Below are 16,687 nucleotides of genomic sequence, written 5' to 3'. Positions count from 1 at the left end.
TATGTGTGGTTTGACGCTAATAAGAGCAGCCCTTATTTCTGACCCACACCTCCTGTATCTCTCCTTGGACTGACCCTAATGCTTGAGCTTTACTGCCGGTCAAATTTGGAACAATCATCTCACTAGGTTTCTCATATTAGCATCAGGAACTCAAAGATGAAGCCAGCCTATAGCTCCTTGGAAGGCCAGGACAGTGGCTTGCCAGTAGGTGGGTGTTTGGAGGGCATCAGCCACAGACCAGGCCATTAGTCTCCCACTTGGGATGGAGAACCGCACCCTCCCTTCCCCCAAACAGCCCATCTTGCTGTGTCTGCTTACATGACCTATTTTCTGGCCACAGCTAGTATTACCTGTTCTAAACATCTGGAATTACCTGCCTGCTTAGTCACCTTCCCTCTGGCTTCAAACAGCTGTTGGGCCCCACCCCCTCTCCACCTCTTATCCATCTAGGGTCCCTCCCTCCCTTTTTTCTTCCTGGAAGGATCTGGAGGTACCAGATCCACAAGTTCTGATGTCTTTAAAAGGATCAGCCTGGGCAATAAGGCTCATTTGAGAGCTGTGACATTCACCTTGACTCTAGTGAAAGTCCAACAGCCCATCCCCTTTTGGCTTCCAACTGGGCATCATGAGGGCCTGTGTGCCCCTGATAGTGGCCATACTCTTCAGCCTGGCCTGGGCTGGTAAGTCATTATCTGGTGGGGGTGTAATAGTCCTGTGTAAAGAAGCAGAGAGTTGGGGAACTTGGTAGAGGTATGAGCAGAGTGGGACAAGGAAACTTCAGCTCTGTCCTAGAGCCATGGAGCACCTTAGAATCCATCCCTTTGAGTGTAGGAGTTGTCTTTGGGGTGGAGGGGACTGAGGAGCAGGGCTGAGGGACTAATGTCATGGGACCCCCTTCATAAGTCCTTGGAAGACCAGACCCAGACATCCCTTGCTCCAGTCTGACTTTTGATCTCACCAAGGTTTGTCTGTGGGACCATTGTGTGATGTAAAGCTTGCTGGGTTTGAGTGGCCTGGCTGCCCTTGGAAACTCTCTCCACTGCCTGTGGGTGGGTGAGGTTGTTTGGGGTAGGACCCTGCTCTGGGTAAAACCTCAGGAGCTGGGCAGGCTCAGCGGGAAACTGGAAAAGGCCCTGGTCCAAAGGTGGGCCATGTGCTCTCTAGGCTATACAAATAGTCAATGGAATGGGCCTCCGACCCAGTGACCGAAGAACTAGAGCACGGAACTGGCCTATATTTACTAGCGGTGCAGGGAATGGGACCAGCAGAAGGACAGCAATGCTTTCCTTGGTAGCTGGGCAGAGTGCTGGTGCTGATGTGTTCACTGGTAGTTGGTTAATGGGTGCGGAGGAACGGCGGCCAAGGGAGGGGCCTGAGCTGAGAGGTGTGGGGAGAACCCTCCTCTGCCCAGAGGAGAAAGAATCAGAGCTTGATGCCCACCCCACCCAACCCAGGTGGTTCTTAAATCGGACTGTCGTAAGGATGAATTAAGATACTGTATAAAAAGCACCTTACGTCGAGTGAGAGCTCAACCAGCTGAGGTTTGGGTTATGCGTATGTATATGCCTATTCCTGGCAGAAACCCTCGTTTCCAGTCAGGTTATATATGGAGACCCATGATGGGATTCCCAAACGGAATTCCCTGCACTGGGAGGGATGGGGGACCTCTACTCCGGCACCCGTGGCAGAGCAGCTGGGAATCAGCTCTGTCGGGGGCCCTGGGTGGTGGGCAGCCAATGGGGAGGGCATGAGAGCTTCTAGCTTAGTGTGAGCCAGTGGCCGCTCGGTTAGCCCATCCCAGTCTCAGGAGAGGAGAGCAACTTTAGACATTGGGTCTCTGAGCAGCCATCCTCGAGAACAGAGGCAACAGTGGCTTTAGAAACGCAAGTGGAGCCTTTGCTCCTGGGGGAGGAGGGCAATCTGATCTGGATGTGGGGTGGACGAGGAGGTGCGAGTCTATCCTTGCTGCCTTCTTTCCTAAGGTGGGCAGGAAGGGGCTCGGCTCTTGTCCTTCCTAGTTCCTACATCTCAGAACTTAGATGCAAGACAATGAATCATATGGAGGAGTCACCATCAGCCTTAGGAGCCTGGTTGTTTCGGGAGAACTGGGGCAGGAAGCTGGTCCTGGAAACGAATCTTCTTGGTTGGCTAGGTCTCCAGGGAAACCGCCTCTGGGGCTCCAGGACAGGCACGGATGGAGGATGATGTCCCGACCCTCAGAGCAGCTAAGTGCTGGTGTAATAGCGACACCCAGGTTTGGGACCAGACTCTCTGGGCAGGCAGCGTGGGTAGCGAGTGGACCTTCTGGCATATTGAAGTTTTGGAGACTGCAGAGAAATTTAGCATCTCATGAGACAGGGGAGGCCCTAAGCCCTTGTAGGGGAATGGAGGAAAAGCCTGGGTCTGAGACAGACAAGGCCAATGTGAAGAAGGCCATGGCTCAGAGAGATGAGGCAGAAGGGCAAGGGGCAGATAGCTGCTGAAGCAGTGACTCAGTGCCTGGCCAGGGAGCGAGGCTTGCACAGGGCCCTGTGTGGCCCACAGGCACAGGGTGGGGACACTGGAGTGAGGATTCAGAGTGACTCGGTTCATTGAGTGTCCCCAGGACAGCCCAGCGAGGTACCTACGAGGAAAAGAAGTCCCTGCTACCTCTCCTCCCCACCTTCAAATCCCAAGGTCATCTCAAAGCAGACCAAGTTTATGGGGAAGGGAGTTCTCACTGGGGACAAAGTTCTCGAACAGAGATGACAAGGTCCACTCAGCCAGGGCCGTGGGGGGTATTCTCCTGAGCTCCAGAGAGCTGACTAGTCACGTGGAGCCCTTCTCAGTCTGTGCCAGCTGCTGGAATGAAGTGAATTCTTTCCTGGGACTCTGCTGATCGGGCCCATTGTGAATGTTGCCTTGATTTGTCTGAATTTTCTCCCTTTGGATTCTGGGTGTTCTGCCAGGCTGACTGGGCAGGCAGCTGACTGAGCCTTCCTCCTGCCTAAAAATTTCTCCTTAAGGTTTTTGCATTTAGGTTCCAAGGGAGCAACATTTAAGATTCAGAAAGAGTTCCATTGAGCCTGAAAGGACAAGTGGCCTTGGGCCTGGTTGTTTTCAAGGACAACCCACTGGATCAAAGGCCTGCCACATGGGAGGCCCTGGATCCAACTTGAGGCTGCCTCAGGACGTGGTTAACCTTGACCTGACACCTCTTTGATGTAGAGAATACAGGCTCACAGCAATGACGTCAGCTAAGAAACTGTCAGCGACATAAATGCACCATGCACCGACACCCTGGTCTAAGGGCTGGCCCTGCTGGAAGCCAGGGAGGGAATCAGCCGGATAAAGTGCGTCCACAGGGAAGACTGCTCTAGCCAGTCTGAGCACTTGCCACATTGGAGCTGGGTGTGGAATATTATCGCTGTTTATTTATCTAAGCAGCCCATGTTGCTAGTAAGGATAATGTACTGTACTAAGTGCTTCACAAATATCAACTCATTTAATGCTTATAAATATTCTATGAGACGGACTCCATTGTCATGACACTTTCACAGATAAGGAAACCGAGGCACAGAAGGTCAAATAACTTGCCCAAGAGCTTATAGCTCGAAAGCAGCCAAACCAGAATTCCAACCCCATGAAGTTTTGGCCCCAGAGTCCAGGTCAAGTTCTTTGCTCTGCCACCCTCATGAACACCATATAAACCCTAATCCCAGAATCCAAAGTAGTAACTAAATCCACAACCTTCATATTCACCTCCCACCCAATCCAGGCTTTTTTTTTTTTTTTTTAAAGACTTTATTTATTTATTTGACAGAGAGAGATCACAAGTAGGCAGAGAGGCAGGCAGAGAGAGAGAGAAGCAGGCTCCTCGCTGAGCAGAGAGCCCGATGTGAGGCTCTATCCCAGGACCCTGGGATCATGACCTGAGCGGAAAGCAGAGGCCTTAACCCACTGAGCCATCCAGGCACCCCCCCAATCCAGGCTTAAATCGAGATACGGTACCTGTGTGGAGTCACCACTAGAACCAAACTCCAAATCTAAAATAAGGCAAAAGTGGGGTAATTTCTCTTCTCCCAGTCTTGACACACTCTTCAACCCTGGAGTGGCATTAAACCTATCCCCTTATTCCTCGGCCAAACAGCAATGCAGAACTTTTACTTCATCGATAAATTTAACTCCAGCCCAAATCCTGACCGTAGCTTTTAATTCGAACCTAATGCACTGTAACTCTGGTGCAAGTTAGGTTTCAGTTTCCACATTCATACAAATTCCGATGCTAATGGCGACTCTGACCCTGATCTTGACATCCTTCCTCACCCATAGCCGGGTCCCTAAACCCAGCATTCACGAAACCCAAACCTCAGGAACCTCAAGTGGAAACAAAGTCCCTGTAATTACCCTTAAGTCTCAGAATGGAAGGAAAGGGCCCCCGAAGCCAGCTGTCACCAAAGACACCTTCCGACTCTGTCTTTGCTGGGGTGGGCATGGCGGGGGTTGTGTTTTTAAGAGTGGTAGTGGGCTTGTACCATTTCTTTCAAAATTTTTTGTCTATGCCCCTTGTGACCAAAAATTTGCTTCTGCAGGCCATGTGGCTGGAGTAAGGGATGTGGTCTGTGGTTACACAGCGGATCCTGTTCCAGAATCCAATTCTCACGTATACTTGTTCCCCACATGAGCATAAACTAATTCAAACCTTTCCAAAGACTAGAAGAAACCGAAAGATGGGACCTGGGAGAAACAGGGTGCAGGGGGGACCAGGTGAAGGGGAGCAAAGAACAAAGGAGCAGAAGACATAAAAGGGGCAGGATGAGAGGAAGGGGGTGCCTGGGGAGAGGGCAGGTGGGATCACTGGAACAGTAGTGACCACCTTCACCTATGTGACAGGTGAGTGATGACCTGTGGGTCACGACCAGTCCACAGACCTCTTTCTTTGGTCTGCAGAAATTTTTAAAAAATTGGAAAACTTCATATGAAAAGGAAGGATTCTCTTAAAAAACTAGAGGTTCTGGCAGCACTGAGCCTGCACTCCAGCAGAAGGGGCTGGAGCTGGGAGTGGCTATCAATTTCAGGCCAAGCATCAGTTCCAAGTTTGTTACAGTCCCCACCAATTCCTACTGCCTCCTTGCTTCTTTACTGACTTCTCTTAGAGGTCTAGCCTCGCTCAGCATTCAAGTCTGTGATCCTCAAGTATATTAGGAGTCCTGCAATACAGGTTGGGTGGGAGTGGGATGGGGATGAGGCTTTTGCCGGTGCGTGGGAGGCTGCCCATGTATTTCTCTGCAGCAGATGGCAATGATCTTCCCTGCTAGGTGGGCCCCATGCCCCTGTCTGCAAACCCTACCACAGGGGGCACCTTGAGAGGGAGAATATGACCCTCACAGAGCTGAGTTTGTGACCTTTACTGCCCGTAGGAAAATTAGAGTCCTGTGCATCTCGCTGTGATGAGAAATTTCACCGGGACGCTGCCTGCCAGTGTGACCGCCAGTGTCCCCGGCATGGGGACTGCTGTGAAGACTATGAGCACGTGTGTACTGGTGAGGCTCCTTGTGGGGGAAGGGTCTGGGAGGCACAGTGGGCCAGGCCATGCCCACGCCAAGACTGCCTGCAGGGGTGCTGGCTCAGGTGTCTGGCAGTGCAGAACTGGGTTCCGTGATGGATGACAGGGCTCCAGGAGTCCAAATGAGGACACTGACGAGCAGTGCAAAAGTCAGGATTTGTCAACTGCTTGTCCAGCTATTCTAGGCTGTCCCCAGTCTAAAACTGCAACTTAATAGATATTATTTATCTGGAATATCTATCTGAACTATCAGGATAAGCAATACTATTTTGGAAGTTCAAGTAATTCCAAATGCAGCAGAATAATAACAAACATTAACATAGCATGTATCTCATGACCAACTGTAATTCAACACTTTACATCACCAAAGTGTAAAAAGGGAGTCGAACTCTCCAACCTCTGTGCCCCCAGGGAGCCTGCGTGGTGTCACTGTGACTGTTGTGATTCACACACACCACTCTCCTGGTAATGAGTGGACCGAGTGGCTGGAACACCTTCAATCTGTCATTCCCTGTCCAGTGATTAAATGGGACACGCACTACTCTCAGAGGCCAATTGTTTCTCTGTTACTCTAACATAGTTTAAAGGTCATTTGAAAAATTATTTTGAATAATCCTCTTGTTTGGATGCTTCCAGTGTTTTAGACCGCCAGATAAATGGTCTTCTGCTTTAGGACATGAAGCCTCATTAAGTTCACTGTCAAACCAGGTGCCCCGACTCAGTTTGAAAAACATGATCGCTAGAGCCATGGTAGGTAATGGCTAGCAAGACCACGGCATACGGTTGTGCAGGTTGTACACTGCACAAAGGTACCTGGCTGAGAAGCCAAGTTGACCAAAATTGAGTCCATTCTTGCTAACCCATATGCCTCGCTTGGTGAAGAGATGTGTCTACTGAGAGAAAGGAGTACCTTTTTCTAATTTTCCCAAAGGAGATATCTGCTGACCCAGCCGTGTGCCCACTGAGCTGCTTGCACCAGAAGGAACCCTCATTCCATTTACATGAAAACACCATCTATACCAGCAGGAGTTCTGTTGATCAAGCCCAGGGAGGGAAACACAGGTCCAGAGCTCGGTGTCAGAATCAGAGCCTGTCCCTTTCCCCTCGCCTTGTGCCCTATTCAGCAGACACAGGAGAGCCTGTTCAGCTTGGACCATCGGGCTGGCATTTCACAGCACAGACAAGACTTAGCTTGGGAGCCAGTCCATCTCCAAGACTCTGATTTGCACCTCAGAATCCTTTTCCCAAAGAAAAAATATGGATGACGCTTGAGACCCTAAATCAGCCCTTGAAAGTCTGTTCAGTATAACTTTGGCGGAGTTAAGAACCGGTGGATGGTCAGGACTTAGAACACAGCCTGTCACCAAGGAAGTGATCAGAACACAGGGTGTTGGCTGAACACATAGTCTGGCCTGTGCTTCTGATAACACAACACCATCCAGTAAGCTCACTAATGGATTCCCAATCACTTTGTAACTGTGTTGCTTCTCTGGGGGAAATTACTCCCACCATGTACCGGAGAGGAGCTCAGAGTCCCCAGGAGTATCCTTCCTCTTCCTCCCCACCCCCACTCCACCCAGCCTGCAGGCCAAGGGAACAAGGCGGCAATACTAACGTCCTTTTCTGAACTCACCTCCCCCACCCCCTTCTCTGTGGCCATTGCCAAGTGTTGTAAAGAAAGAAGGGAAGTTGGTATCTCAGGAAACAGTTCTTAGAGTTCTTAGTCCCAGAGGGCCTGGGTGGAGTTCACCCTTGACTGTGACTGGGAGTTATTATAGTAAGGGATGTTCCTAAGCAAGGCCTTGCCATCTGGAGAGGAGCAAGCCTGTCCTCTATCAACAGATCTTGAAGAAAAGCCATACCCGAATCAGGGTTTTCAATCCAGAGGGCACCCCTTCCTGCCTCCCCTCCTCTGTGTACAGATGAACACACTGAGCGCCAGAATGCTGAAGTGGCAAGGAGCGTTGTCACCTGGGGAAATATTTTTCACTTTTTAGAATAGTTTCCAGTCATCTATCCCCTTCTGTATTCCGTTTTTATTTATTTATTTAGGGCACTTTAAAAGCACTGCATTTATTTCCATATTAATCAAACTGTCTTCCGTTTTTAGTTTGTCTCCTTGTTCATTGTGCCTCAGCCCCTGTTTCCTATTTTCTTCCATTGCACGGCTTGTCCTGGAGGCTGGGGGAACTGGGAATCGGACATAGGGGAAGGGAGCCCTTGGGGGTGGCTGGTGACTCTACTTCTCTCACCTACAGGAGAAGAGGGCCCCGAAGAACCAGAGCCATTCCTGGAGCTGGAGGAAGAGCCGGTGGAGGCCCCAGCTGGCCGTGAGTCGGCCTTTCTAAAGGGGGGGCCTGCAGGCTAAAGGCGGAGGGACACGAGAGGTGACAAGGAGGAAGCAGCCATCCCAGCCGCAGCAGGCACAGTCCTGAGCTAGAGGGACCCCAAACCCAGTATGAGGGCTGGCTTCTGCAGCCTGGGGTGTAGGCAGGAAAGGGAGCCTGAGGCCTATGGAGGGAAGTGGAAGAGATTTTATTTTTAGGGTGGGAAGATTATAAAAACAACAGGCCAGAAAGTAGAGTTTGGCCTCTCCACAAGGCAAGGGCTTCCGGACCGTGGAGGGTGTGTACCAATTCAGCCTGTTTGTTTTCCTTCCCTGGAGATCTTCAATAGGAGCGCGGAGGGCGAGGCTGGAGGGGGAGGGGAAGGGGGGACCCGGCGGGCTGGCCCAGAGCGACCTCTAGGGGTCTGCCCCCCACACACCTCTCCCTGTGCTCTCAGACCTGTACTCGGCACCCAGCTCCTGCCGCGACCGCTGCCACGAGGCCTTCGACCGGCACCAACCATGCCACTGCGATGCCCGCTGCCCAGAGTTTGGGAACTGCTGCACGGATTTCGAGAGCCTTTGTGGCCACGGTCAGTCTCCTGCTCCCTTTAGCACAGCCCCAGAGATGGAGGAACTCTCCAGAGCGATAGTTCTGCAGGTGCGCTCGCTGGAGCAGCGTATCAGTATCCTCTGGGCATAGATTAGAAGGGGAGACTCTAGGAATTCCCCCCGGACCCACTGATTGGACACTCTGGGGGCAGGGCCCCCCAAACTGTTTTAACAAGCCCTCCAGGTGATTCTGGGGCATATCCACATTGGAGAACTTCCCGGAGGTGGGAGCAGTGTGGGCATTTTGCAGGCAATGCCATGTGCCTATTTTAAGGAGCCTTTGGGCCTGAGGTCCCTGCCTTCACCCAACCACTAGGGTGATGGACTGCAGCCTCCTTCTCTGGCTGTCTGCTTCTGGAAGGCACCCAGGGGAGGGGGGCTCCCTCCCCCGGCCTTCCTTGGGCTGAGAACCCCCCTCCCCACTCCTCCTAGAGGGCTTCTCCTACAGCAGTGATGCTATAACCAAGGAGGAGCTACAGAGCATCTCTGAGAAGATCTACAGGGCGGATGTCAACAAAGCCCAGAAGGCAGACATCATTCTCAACAGCCAAAACCGCATTTCGCCCTCAGAGACCAGAGACCAAGTGGACCGCTGCCCAGAGCCGTGAGTCCCTTTCACTCTCCCTGCACAGTGTCCCCCCACCCCTGGCTTCGCTTCTTTGCCTGCCTCAGCTCTTTTCTCCTCAGGCGGGATGGAAGGGAGAGAAGGAAATAGGTCTCCAGGGACAAAGAACACCATCTTGAGGGGCTGTGGGTATCCAGTTGGGAGGGTTTCTGTGACTGACTGGGCCGAGAAGAGAGCTGAGCTTCCAAGAGCTGGAGTGGGAGAAAAGAGCTGCCTCATGCACACCCTTCAGAGGAGCTGAGGTCCTGACTCGGCTCCTGACCTCCACCTTTGCATGCCTGCCCTGACCTGTCTGGCTGCCCCTGCAGGGGCCGGGTGGGGGTGGTCCTGCCCCATGTTCAGGCCTCCCTTGCACCTCCCTCCACCTCCCGCAGGCTCTTCACCTACGTCAACGAGAAGCTGTTCTCCAAGCCCACCTACTCGGCCTTCATTAACCTCCTCAACAACTACCAGCGGGCCACGGGCCGTGGGGAGCACTTCAGTGCCCAGCAGCTGGCTGAGCAGGACGCCTTCCTCAGAGAGGTCATGAGGACGGCGGTCATGAAAGAACTCTATGGCTTCCTCCGTCACCAGAGTGAGTGAGCGACCCCAAGCCCCACAAGGCAGTGCTCAGGACAGGAGAGCCTGGCCGCCCTGGGCCTCCATGGTGGGGAGGTGAAGCGAGCAGGGGCAGGGTTTGGTGGCAGCAGGCCTCTGGGAGGACTAGGAGGGACCCTGGACCTAAGCAGTGGAAGCAATCACTGTCTGGCTCGCAAGTCACCTCTGCTCTGATTTACTGTGAGAGGCCTGTGGATGCCTGCCACGCACTCACTGTTCCAGTCTCAGGCTCTCTGCAAGCCCGGGAGTCATCCCTGCACCTCCCCCAACTCAGCTGATCCCACGTCGGGTCCCTGATTCTCCTTCCTCCTGCTCCAGGTCCAGGAAGGCTTGTTGGCTTGTCCCACATTTTTGCTGGGGAAACAGCAACAGAAAATCACCAAAAGCTTCTACCGGGAGGGGTTCTGGCTAGCACGGCTAGCCTAGTCCCCCGATAGGGACGCATTTGAATCAGACCAAAAAAGGTTTGAGCCGCAGGAGTTCTTGGCAGGGGGCTGTGTCGGTTCGCGTCCTGCAGATTCCTCTCCTGAACTCCAGGCAGCCGGGCTGGGCCTCATGGGCAGCTCTGTCCGGGTCTCCCCTCTACCCACAGCGGCTGCCTTCCATCGCCCGCCTTCCTTTACTTGTGAGTCACCGGCTGCTTTGAGGTGAAGAGGGTGACGCCCGAGCACCCGGGTGAAGAGGGCGCGATCCCGCACCGCCCCCTGGCGGTCCTCTGCCGCAAACACGAGCGAGAGTCTTGGCAGTCGGGGCAGTCCTCCAGCTTTCCAGAGAGAAGCGGGGAGGTGGGGGCGCCCACAACAGGCTGATGACTTGTCTGAGCCCTGCGAAGTCGTGAGCAGAGCCCGGTTTGGGACCCAGGGATCCCATACTGAGGCCGGGCTGTTCCATCACGTCTCTCCCTGTCCAAACCCAGATTGTCCTTCAAGTTGCAGCTCACATCCCACAAGGCTGGGTCTACACCTGCCTCAGCTCCCGCTGCCTTTTGGCATCTCCGCAGCGTGTCATCAGAGGTCAAGGGTTGGGGGGGTGGGTAGCCCAAAATAGCTTTGGGCCCGAGGGGGCCACTTGTTAGTGGTGTAATACTGGGCAAATGACCTTACCTGTCAGAGCCTGATCTGTGAAATGGGATCTTTGTGGATTAGTGCACGTGAAGCACTGGGCGGAGAGCCTAGCACTGGGGAAGTGGTATGAACCATTCAGGCTGCGAACCCATTCTCTGTTATTGTGTGTACATTTTGTCTCATTTTCTGACTGTGTTTTAAGTCCTAGAAAGGCTAGCATATGTCTGTGTCTCTTTGGTATCCTCCACACACATTTCTGAGCAGCAGTTGGTATTTGATGGCTCCCTAAATTAGAGCTCCAGCCCCGACCTTCCCATTGGGGCCCAACTGCCTTGTTTCTAAACTGGGCATAATTGGTATCAACCCTATGTGAAGATTCAATGTGAGGACTGAAAGCACTTAAAAACAGTTGAGGTCCATAGAATGTAGACAGTAAATTGAAATACTTTTGTATTGTTACTTTTTGACTGATGCCCAACTCTCTGGCCATGGCTTGTGAGGCCTGGTGGCTGCCTACTTCTCCGACCTCCTGTCCGACCCCTCCCCACTACACTCACTGTGCTCCAGCCACCCTGCCTTTCCCTTAGATCATTGAATACGGAGCCCAGGTTGACTTAGAGCCTTGCTCCTGTTGTCCCTTCCACATGGAAGACCACTTCCCCCAGGTTTTGTGTGGCTGACTCCTTATCCTGCAGGTCTCTGATTAGTGCTACCTTCTCAGAGAGGTCTTTCTGATCTTCCTTTCTAGAAGAGCCCAACCCCATCCCAACCCCATCTTCAGCCGTCATGGGACACTCTGCTTTATTTTCTTCATAGCACTTAACCGCAATCATATTGTATATTATTTGTCTTTTCCGCTGGAATGAAACTGTGAAAGCAGGGATCTTGTCCTTGCTATTCCCTGCTGACTCCTCAGCCTGCAGAACAGGTGCACTGTGGGTAGTTACAGAATGGAGAACTATCTTTGTTGGTTGAACCTCTGTGTCTCTTAATGTGCTGGAGCAGGTGGTTCTTCCCTGCTTCCCAGGACCTAGTCCCTCCTTCCCCTCTCTTAGGTCCTCTGTGTTCCTCCCCGCAGACCGCTACGGCTCCGAACAAGAGTTTGTCGATGACTTGAAAAACATGTGGTTTGGGCTCTATTCAAGAGGCAATGAAGAGGAGGACTCGAGTGGCTTTGAGCACGTTTTCTCAGGTGGGATCATTATGGCTGGAAAGAAAGAGTTGGAGGAACGAAGGGAGACTGCTTCCCTGAGGAGGAGGGCGGCATCAGGCACTGAAGAACTTGCAGCCAAGCCTGTTAGCAGGGACGGGCCTGTCCACCCCCAAGCCAAGAAGAAGGGGTCTGAGGAGTTGTTTTTGAGGGATAGTCTCCTGTGGAATATCTAAAGGGGGAAGGAGACCAGACACTAGGGCTCCCAAAGGTCACACGTAGGAAGGGAGCTGGGTTTCGGAGCAGGGCTGGCTACTTCTGAATGGTCCTCTGCTTTCCAAGAGGCCCATGGTCTTTCTCCCCACTGTCCCACCCCATAAAGCTCCCACCAAGTTTGGCTTGCTAGTGGAGAAATGGCTGAGAGGAGACTGGTCGCCCTGGCCAACCAGGAGGAATTCTCCCAAGGGCTTGAGCTGAAAGGGGGCAGGGAGGGCTTTCCTGGGTGAGAGTTAGGGATGTGTGGCATGCTGGGGAGTGTGGGCAAGGGGCTAAGCAGGTGTGCATTCTATGAGCCAAAGTCTCAAGAAGGGGGACAGCCTTGGCAGGGAAGGGGTGCAAGAAGTCGGAGGGGAGGCCCAGATCACCCACCTTGAACTCTTCATTATAGGTGAAATCAAAAAAGGCAAGGTCACTGGCTTCCATAACTGGATCCGCTTCTATATGCAGGAGAAGGAGGGCCTGGTTGACTATTACAGTCACATCTACGACGGCCCGGTGAGTACTGGGTGCTGACCCGTGGGCTGGAGAAGTTTATTAGTACCCAGACTTTCTGCCCTCACTCTGCACTCCCAGCAGCCAGACAGGCCTCTCGCCCTGCCTCTCGTTGGCTGCCTAGCAGGGATGGTGAAGATGACTTCCCGATCTGGTGGCCAGTGGGTTTAGGCAGCGAGGACCCTGAGATTCCCTTCCAAACAGTGAAGCCTCCAGACCTGCAGAGGCAGGAGACAGAGAGCACTATCCCTGGATGGGAGGCTGGGGGCCGGGAAGATCTTCAGAGGGGAACAAGTTGCAAAGGTATGTAATGACCTCCTACCTGAACTTCTTTAGAATGTGGCCTTGGCTGGAAATTTCAGCCTGGCGAGTCTGAGTTCAACTCCTTACATTTTAGAGAAAAGAAACCTTTGCTGCCCTGTGCCAGGAAATAATTGGGGGACAATAAATTGTCTTTCTCCTCCACATGTCATAGCTACAAAGGAAGCATTATGGTCCCCGCTATCCTGGTGTCAGTCACAGGAAAGCAGGCTCTGGCTGGCCTCTTTGGGAGACTCATGCTGGCAGCTCCAGACAGTGGGTCCAAGTAGGGCTCAGACCCTTTAGCTGGGCAGACCGTTTCCTTGGTCGATGTAAAGAATCCAGCCTCCCCAGAAAACTCATGCAGGCCCCTCCTGGGGGCTGCTGCCATGTACCACCTGTCTGGCAGACTCCACTCATGGCATTCACCAGGCCTCCTTTATTACTCTCTGCAGTGGGAGTCTTACCCTGACGTGTTAGCCATGCAGTTCAACTGGGACGGCTACTATAAGGAGGTGGGCTCAGCTTTCATCGGCAGCAGCCCTGAATTTGAGTTTGCGCTCTACTCCCTGTGCTTCATTGCGAGGCCAGGCAAAGTGTAAGTACTGGGCCAGCCAGGCCTGGGGAGCAGGCTGGAGCCACAGGCTGTCCTCAGACAGGACAATCAGGAGAGCTGGATTCTGCAACTCTGTGGCTTGGACAGACCACCCTTCGGCACCTCAAGTTTTCTCACTTGGGAAATGAGGTTGTTAGATAAGGCTGGTGGTTGCCAACCTTCACCTCAGTGGCAGAACCACCACCTGAAATATTATGCAGAACCATCATAGGTCAAACAGTTAGAGATGCACTTGCCCTGGTGCTCCAGGCCTCTCTCTTCGGTCCCCAAGGCTGCTGGGGGAACCCCGGAGCCCCAGAGAGTATAGCTTGAAACCACTGGGCTTCATCTCTTCTAACGTTTGAGGACTTTGGGTCCTACTATGTCTGAAACCCTAAGCAGACATTTAATTTCTGGGGGTTCAGCTCTAGAATCTGAGATTTTAGATTACTGCTCTGGGAAAAAGGAGTCCTTCTTAAGGGGTGCCTTCAGAAGGTAATGGCTGAAGAAAGCTGGGGCAGTTCTCTGCATGGGTTGGGCTTGATCTCCCTAGTGAGGGGATGGGCATGGGGAGATGTGATGGGCCCCTATGACTTGGCCATCTTTCCTCCACAGATGCCAGTTAAGCCTGGGTGGCTATCCCTTGGCCATCCAGACCTATCCCTGGGACAAGTCCACCTATGGAAATGGCAAGAAATACATCGCCACGGCCTATGTGGTATCTTCTACTCGATAGAGCTTGGAGCCCTATGGGGCATGAGAGCAGTGAGAGTTTCTGCAGGATGCAGGGGCTATCTGCTCTGGGCTGCAGGAGGCTAGAGGAGACTGAGAGGGATTCCCAAGTCTAGAAATGCCCTTATGGTTAAAAGAGAAAAGTACAAATAAGAAAAATGGAGAGGAACAGTAAAATCTTTGTGCTCCAGCATTTTGGAAAGAGAGTCCAGACAGAGAAGATGGGAGCCCTCTGTGGCCCTTGGCCCTGATGGGGGGTAAAACCATAGACAAGTCCTTGACCTCTCTAGGCCTCATGTTTCTTTTGACTGTAAAGGGAAGGGGTTTGCCCCCTTTCTTCTTTTTGGAGTTGGTGAGAGGGCAAACCTGATGATATCATTACTGTGAAGGTGTTCTCAATTGTTCTTAAAAAGAACAGCACATAAGAATTCAAGGTCACTATAATGGCTGTTATCATACACAGCTTTGCAAACTGCAATTCAGCCCTATGTTGGGGCCTCAAAGAACTCTGACCATGGAAATCAAGCAGTGGGTAGTTGGTCTTTTTTTGGGTTATAGCATCTCAGGACAGGGTCTGGGAGAACTCTGATGCTTGATGGAGAGGAGAGTGGGTTGATGCAGTGAGTGAGCTTGGGAGGGAGTGAACTTCTCCAGGCTAGCTCAACAACTGCATCAAGAAGCTTTCTACTCGTAGATGCTAGTGTGGGTACAGAGGTGTATTTCGATCCCACATAGTTTGTGAAAGAGTTCCCCAAATAGGAGGAAGAAAGGAACTTGGAGCTTGGTGACATTAACAATTATTTTAAGGCTTATCCAGGAGCCGTAATTTGCTGGAATTACTCCAGATTTAAAGACCAGGGAGAGTGGAGCTCCCTGTTCCAACCTCAATTATGCATTTCTCCTCCTGTGGCCTTACGGAGAACCAGACACTGTCCCAAGAACTAGGCTTGAACTATGGTTTACAGGGTTCGAGTCTCCAATTAAAGTCATTAAGGAAAGTTGAAATCAGTCTCCTCTTTGTATATGACCCCCCTCAACTGTCTGTCCCCCTCCCTTTCTTTTCCCCGGAGTGATGTTGCTGGGTTCTGTGGCTCTTCAGGATGGTGTGGAGAATGTGGTATCTCAAATCCAAGAGGACTGACTCATCAAGTCTCTCTAGCCAAGAGAGGAAGAGAAGCCTCCTGGCTGATTTGTAACGTGAAGAGTAGAAGGAGGGAAAGCACTTATGACTTCTGGTTCCACATATCAGGAGCTTGGAAGTCACTATTCCATCCTAACAACAAGTGAAAAACTGAACAGACTAAAAAATCAACAACTCTTCTTGGATCTGTAGAAGAGATGACTCAAGCAAACCAGGGCCCTCAAGATTAGAAAGTCAGGCAAATATAGATTGGAATAAGCTTGGAAAGATAAGCTTACTGGAGCAGAGACTCTCCTGCAGAAAGGCATTGCAGAAACCAGTGCCAGGACAGGAAAATGTGAAAGGGAATAGATGAATTGTCTGAAGGAGAGGCAGTGCAGACTACTCTGAGTTCAAAACTCCAGGCAAGCCAGGGTTAGGGGAATGCCACAGGATTGTGAGATTTACTTCTGGGAGCTCCGCCAGGTTCCCCTAGTGTGTACCAGAGAAAAACCCTCCTGGGCTTCTGGCACAGGGAGGAGAAGAGGAACCATTTTGAAATAGCAAGAGCGCTCTGTCCTTGTTAACAAAGCCTGCCTTTGGGGGAGACTTGTTAGCTGTTGGCTGACCTGCTAGAATATTACCAGAGTTTAACTTACCAGGGGAAGGGAAAAACCCAACTCCACCCACGTTAGCCATCCTCTTCCACACAAAGGGGGCACAAACCTGAGAAATGCTTGTGAAGTTCCCAATCCAGAGGTATAGGCTCACTAAAACACTGTGACCCAATCACAGGACTGTAGAATGCTTCCGCCCCCCACCCCCAACATTACCAAAGGCCGATTTACCATGCCTGGCAATCGAGAAAAAATTACAAAGCATATCAAAAGGTAAAATAAGATAATTTCAAGAGCTAGAGCAAACATCAGAAACAGACATGGCAGGGATATTGTAATTTTCAGATAGGAAATTAAAGCAACTATTATCAATATGTTAAGGGCTATAATGAGTAAAGTAGATAGCATGTAAGAACTGATGGGCAATGTAAGCAGAGAGATGGAAATCCTAAGAAGAACCAAAAAGAAATGCTAGGGATGAAAACACTGTAACAGAAATGAAGAATACTTCGATGGGCTTATTAGTAGACTGGACACATTTGAGGAGAGAATCTCTGAGCTTAAGGATATCTCATTAGAATCCTCAAAAAACAAAAATCAAAGAGAATAAAGACCACAAAAACAATGAAACAG

General features: G+C 51.6%; 1 protein-coding gene across 1 annotated transcript; it reads left to right on the top strand.

The window, feature by feature from the left end:
* Positions 1-625: 625 nt before the first annotated feature.
* ENDOU (endonuclease, poly(U) specific) lies at positions 626-15,322 on the top strand (the record flags this gene model as incomplete). Its single annotated transcript, XM_082738700.1, has 10 exons — positions 626-680; positions 5,400-5,522; positions 7,804-7,875; positions 8,330-8,464; positions 8,916-9,087; positions 9,483-9,682; positions 11,848-11,961; positions 12,587-12,693; positions 13,446-13,588; positions 14,201-15,322. The coding sequence occupies 10 exons, from the start codon at positions 626-628 to the stop codon at positions 14,319-14,321; spliced, it is 1,242 nt and encodes a 413-aa protein (XP_082594826.1). The 3' UTR covers positions 14,322-15,322.
* Between the last annotated feature and the right edge of the window lie 1,365 nt (positions 15,323-16,687).

The sequence above is a fragment of the Mustela nivalis genome (genome assembly GCF_964662115.1).
Source record: "Mustela nivalis genome assembly, chromosome: 7".
NCBI lineage: Eukaryota > Metazoa > Chordata > Mammalia > Carnivora > Mustelidae > Mustela > Mustela nivalis.
Note: the sequence above shows the minus strand (reverse complement) of the source record. Positions and strands in the feature narration are given on the sequence as shown.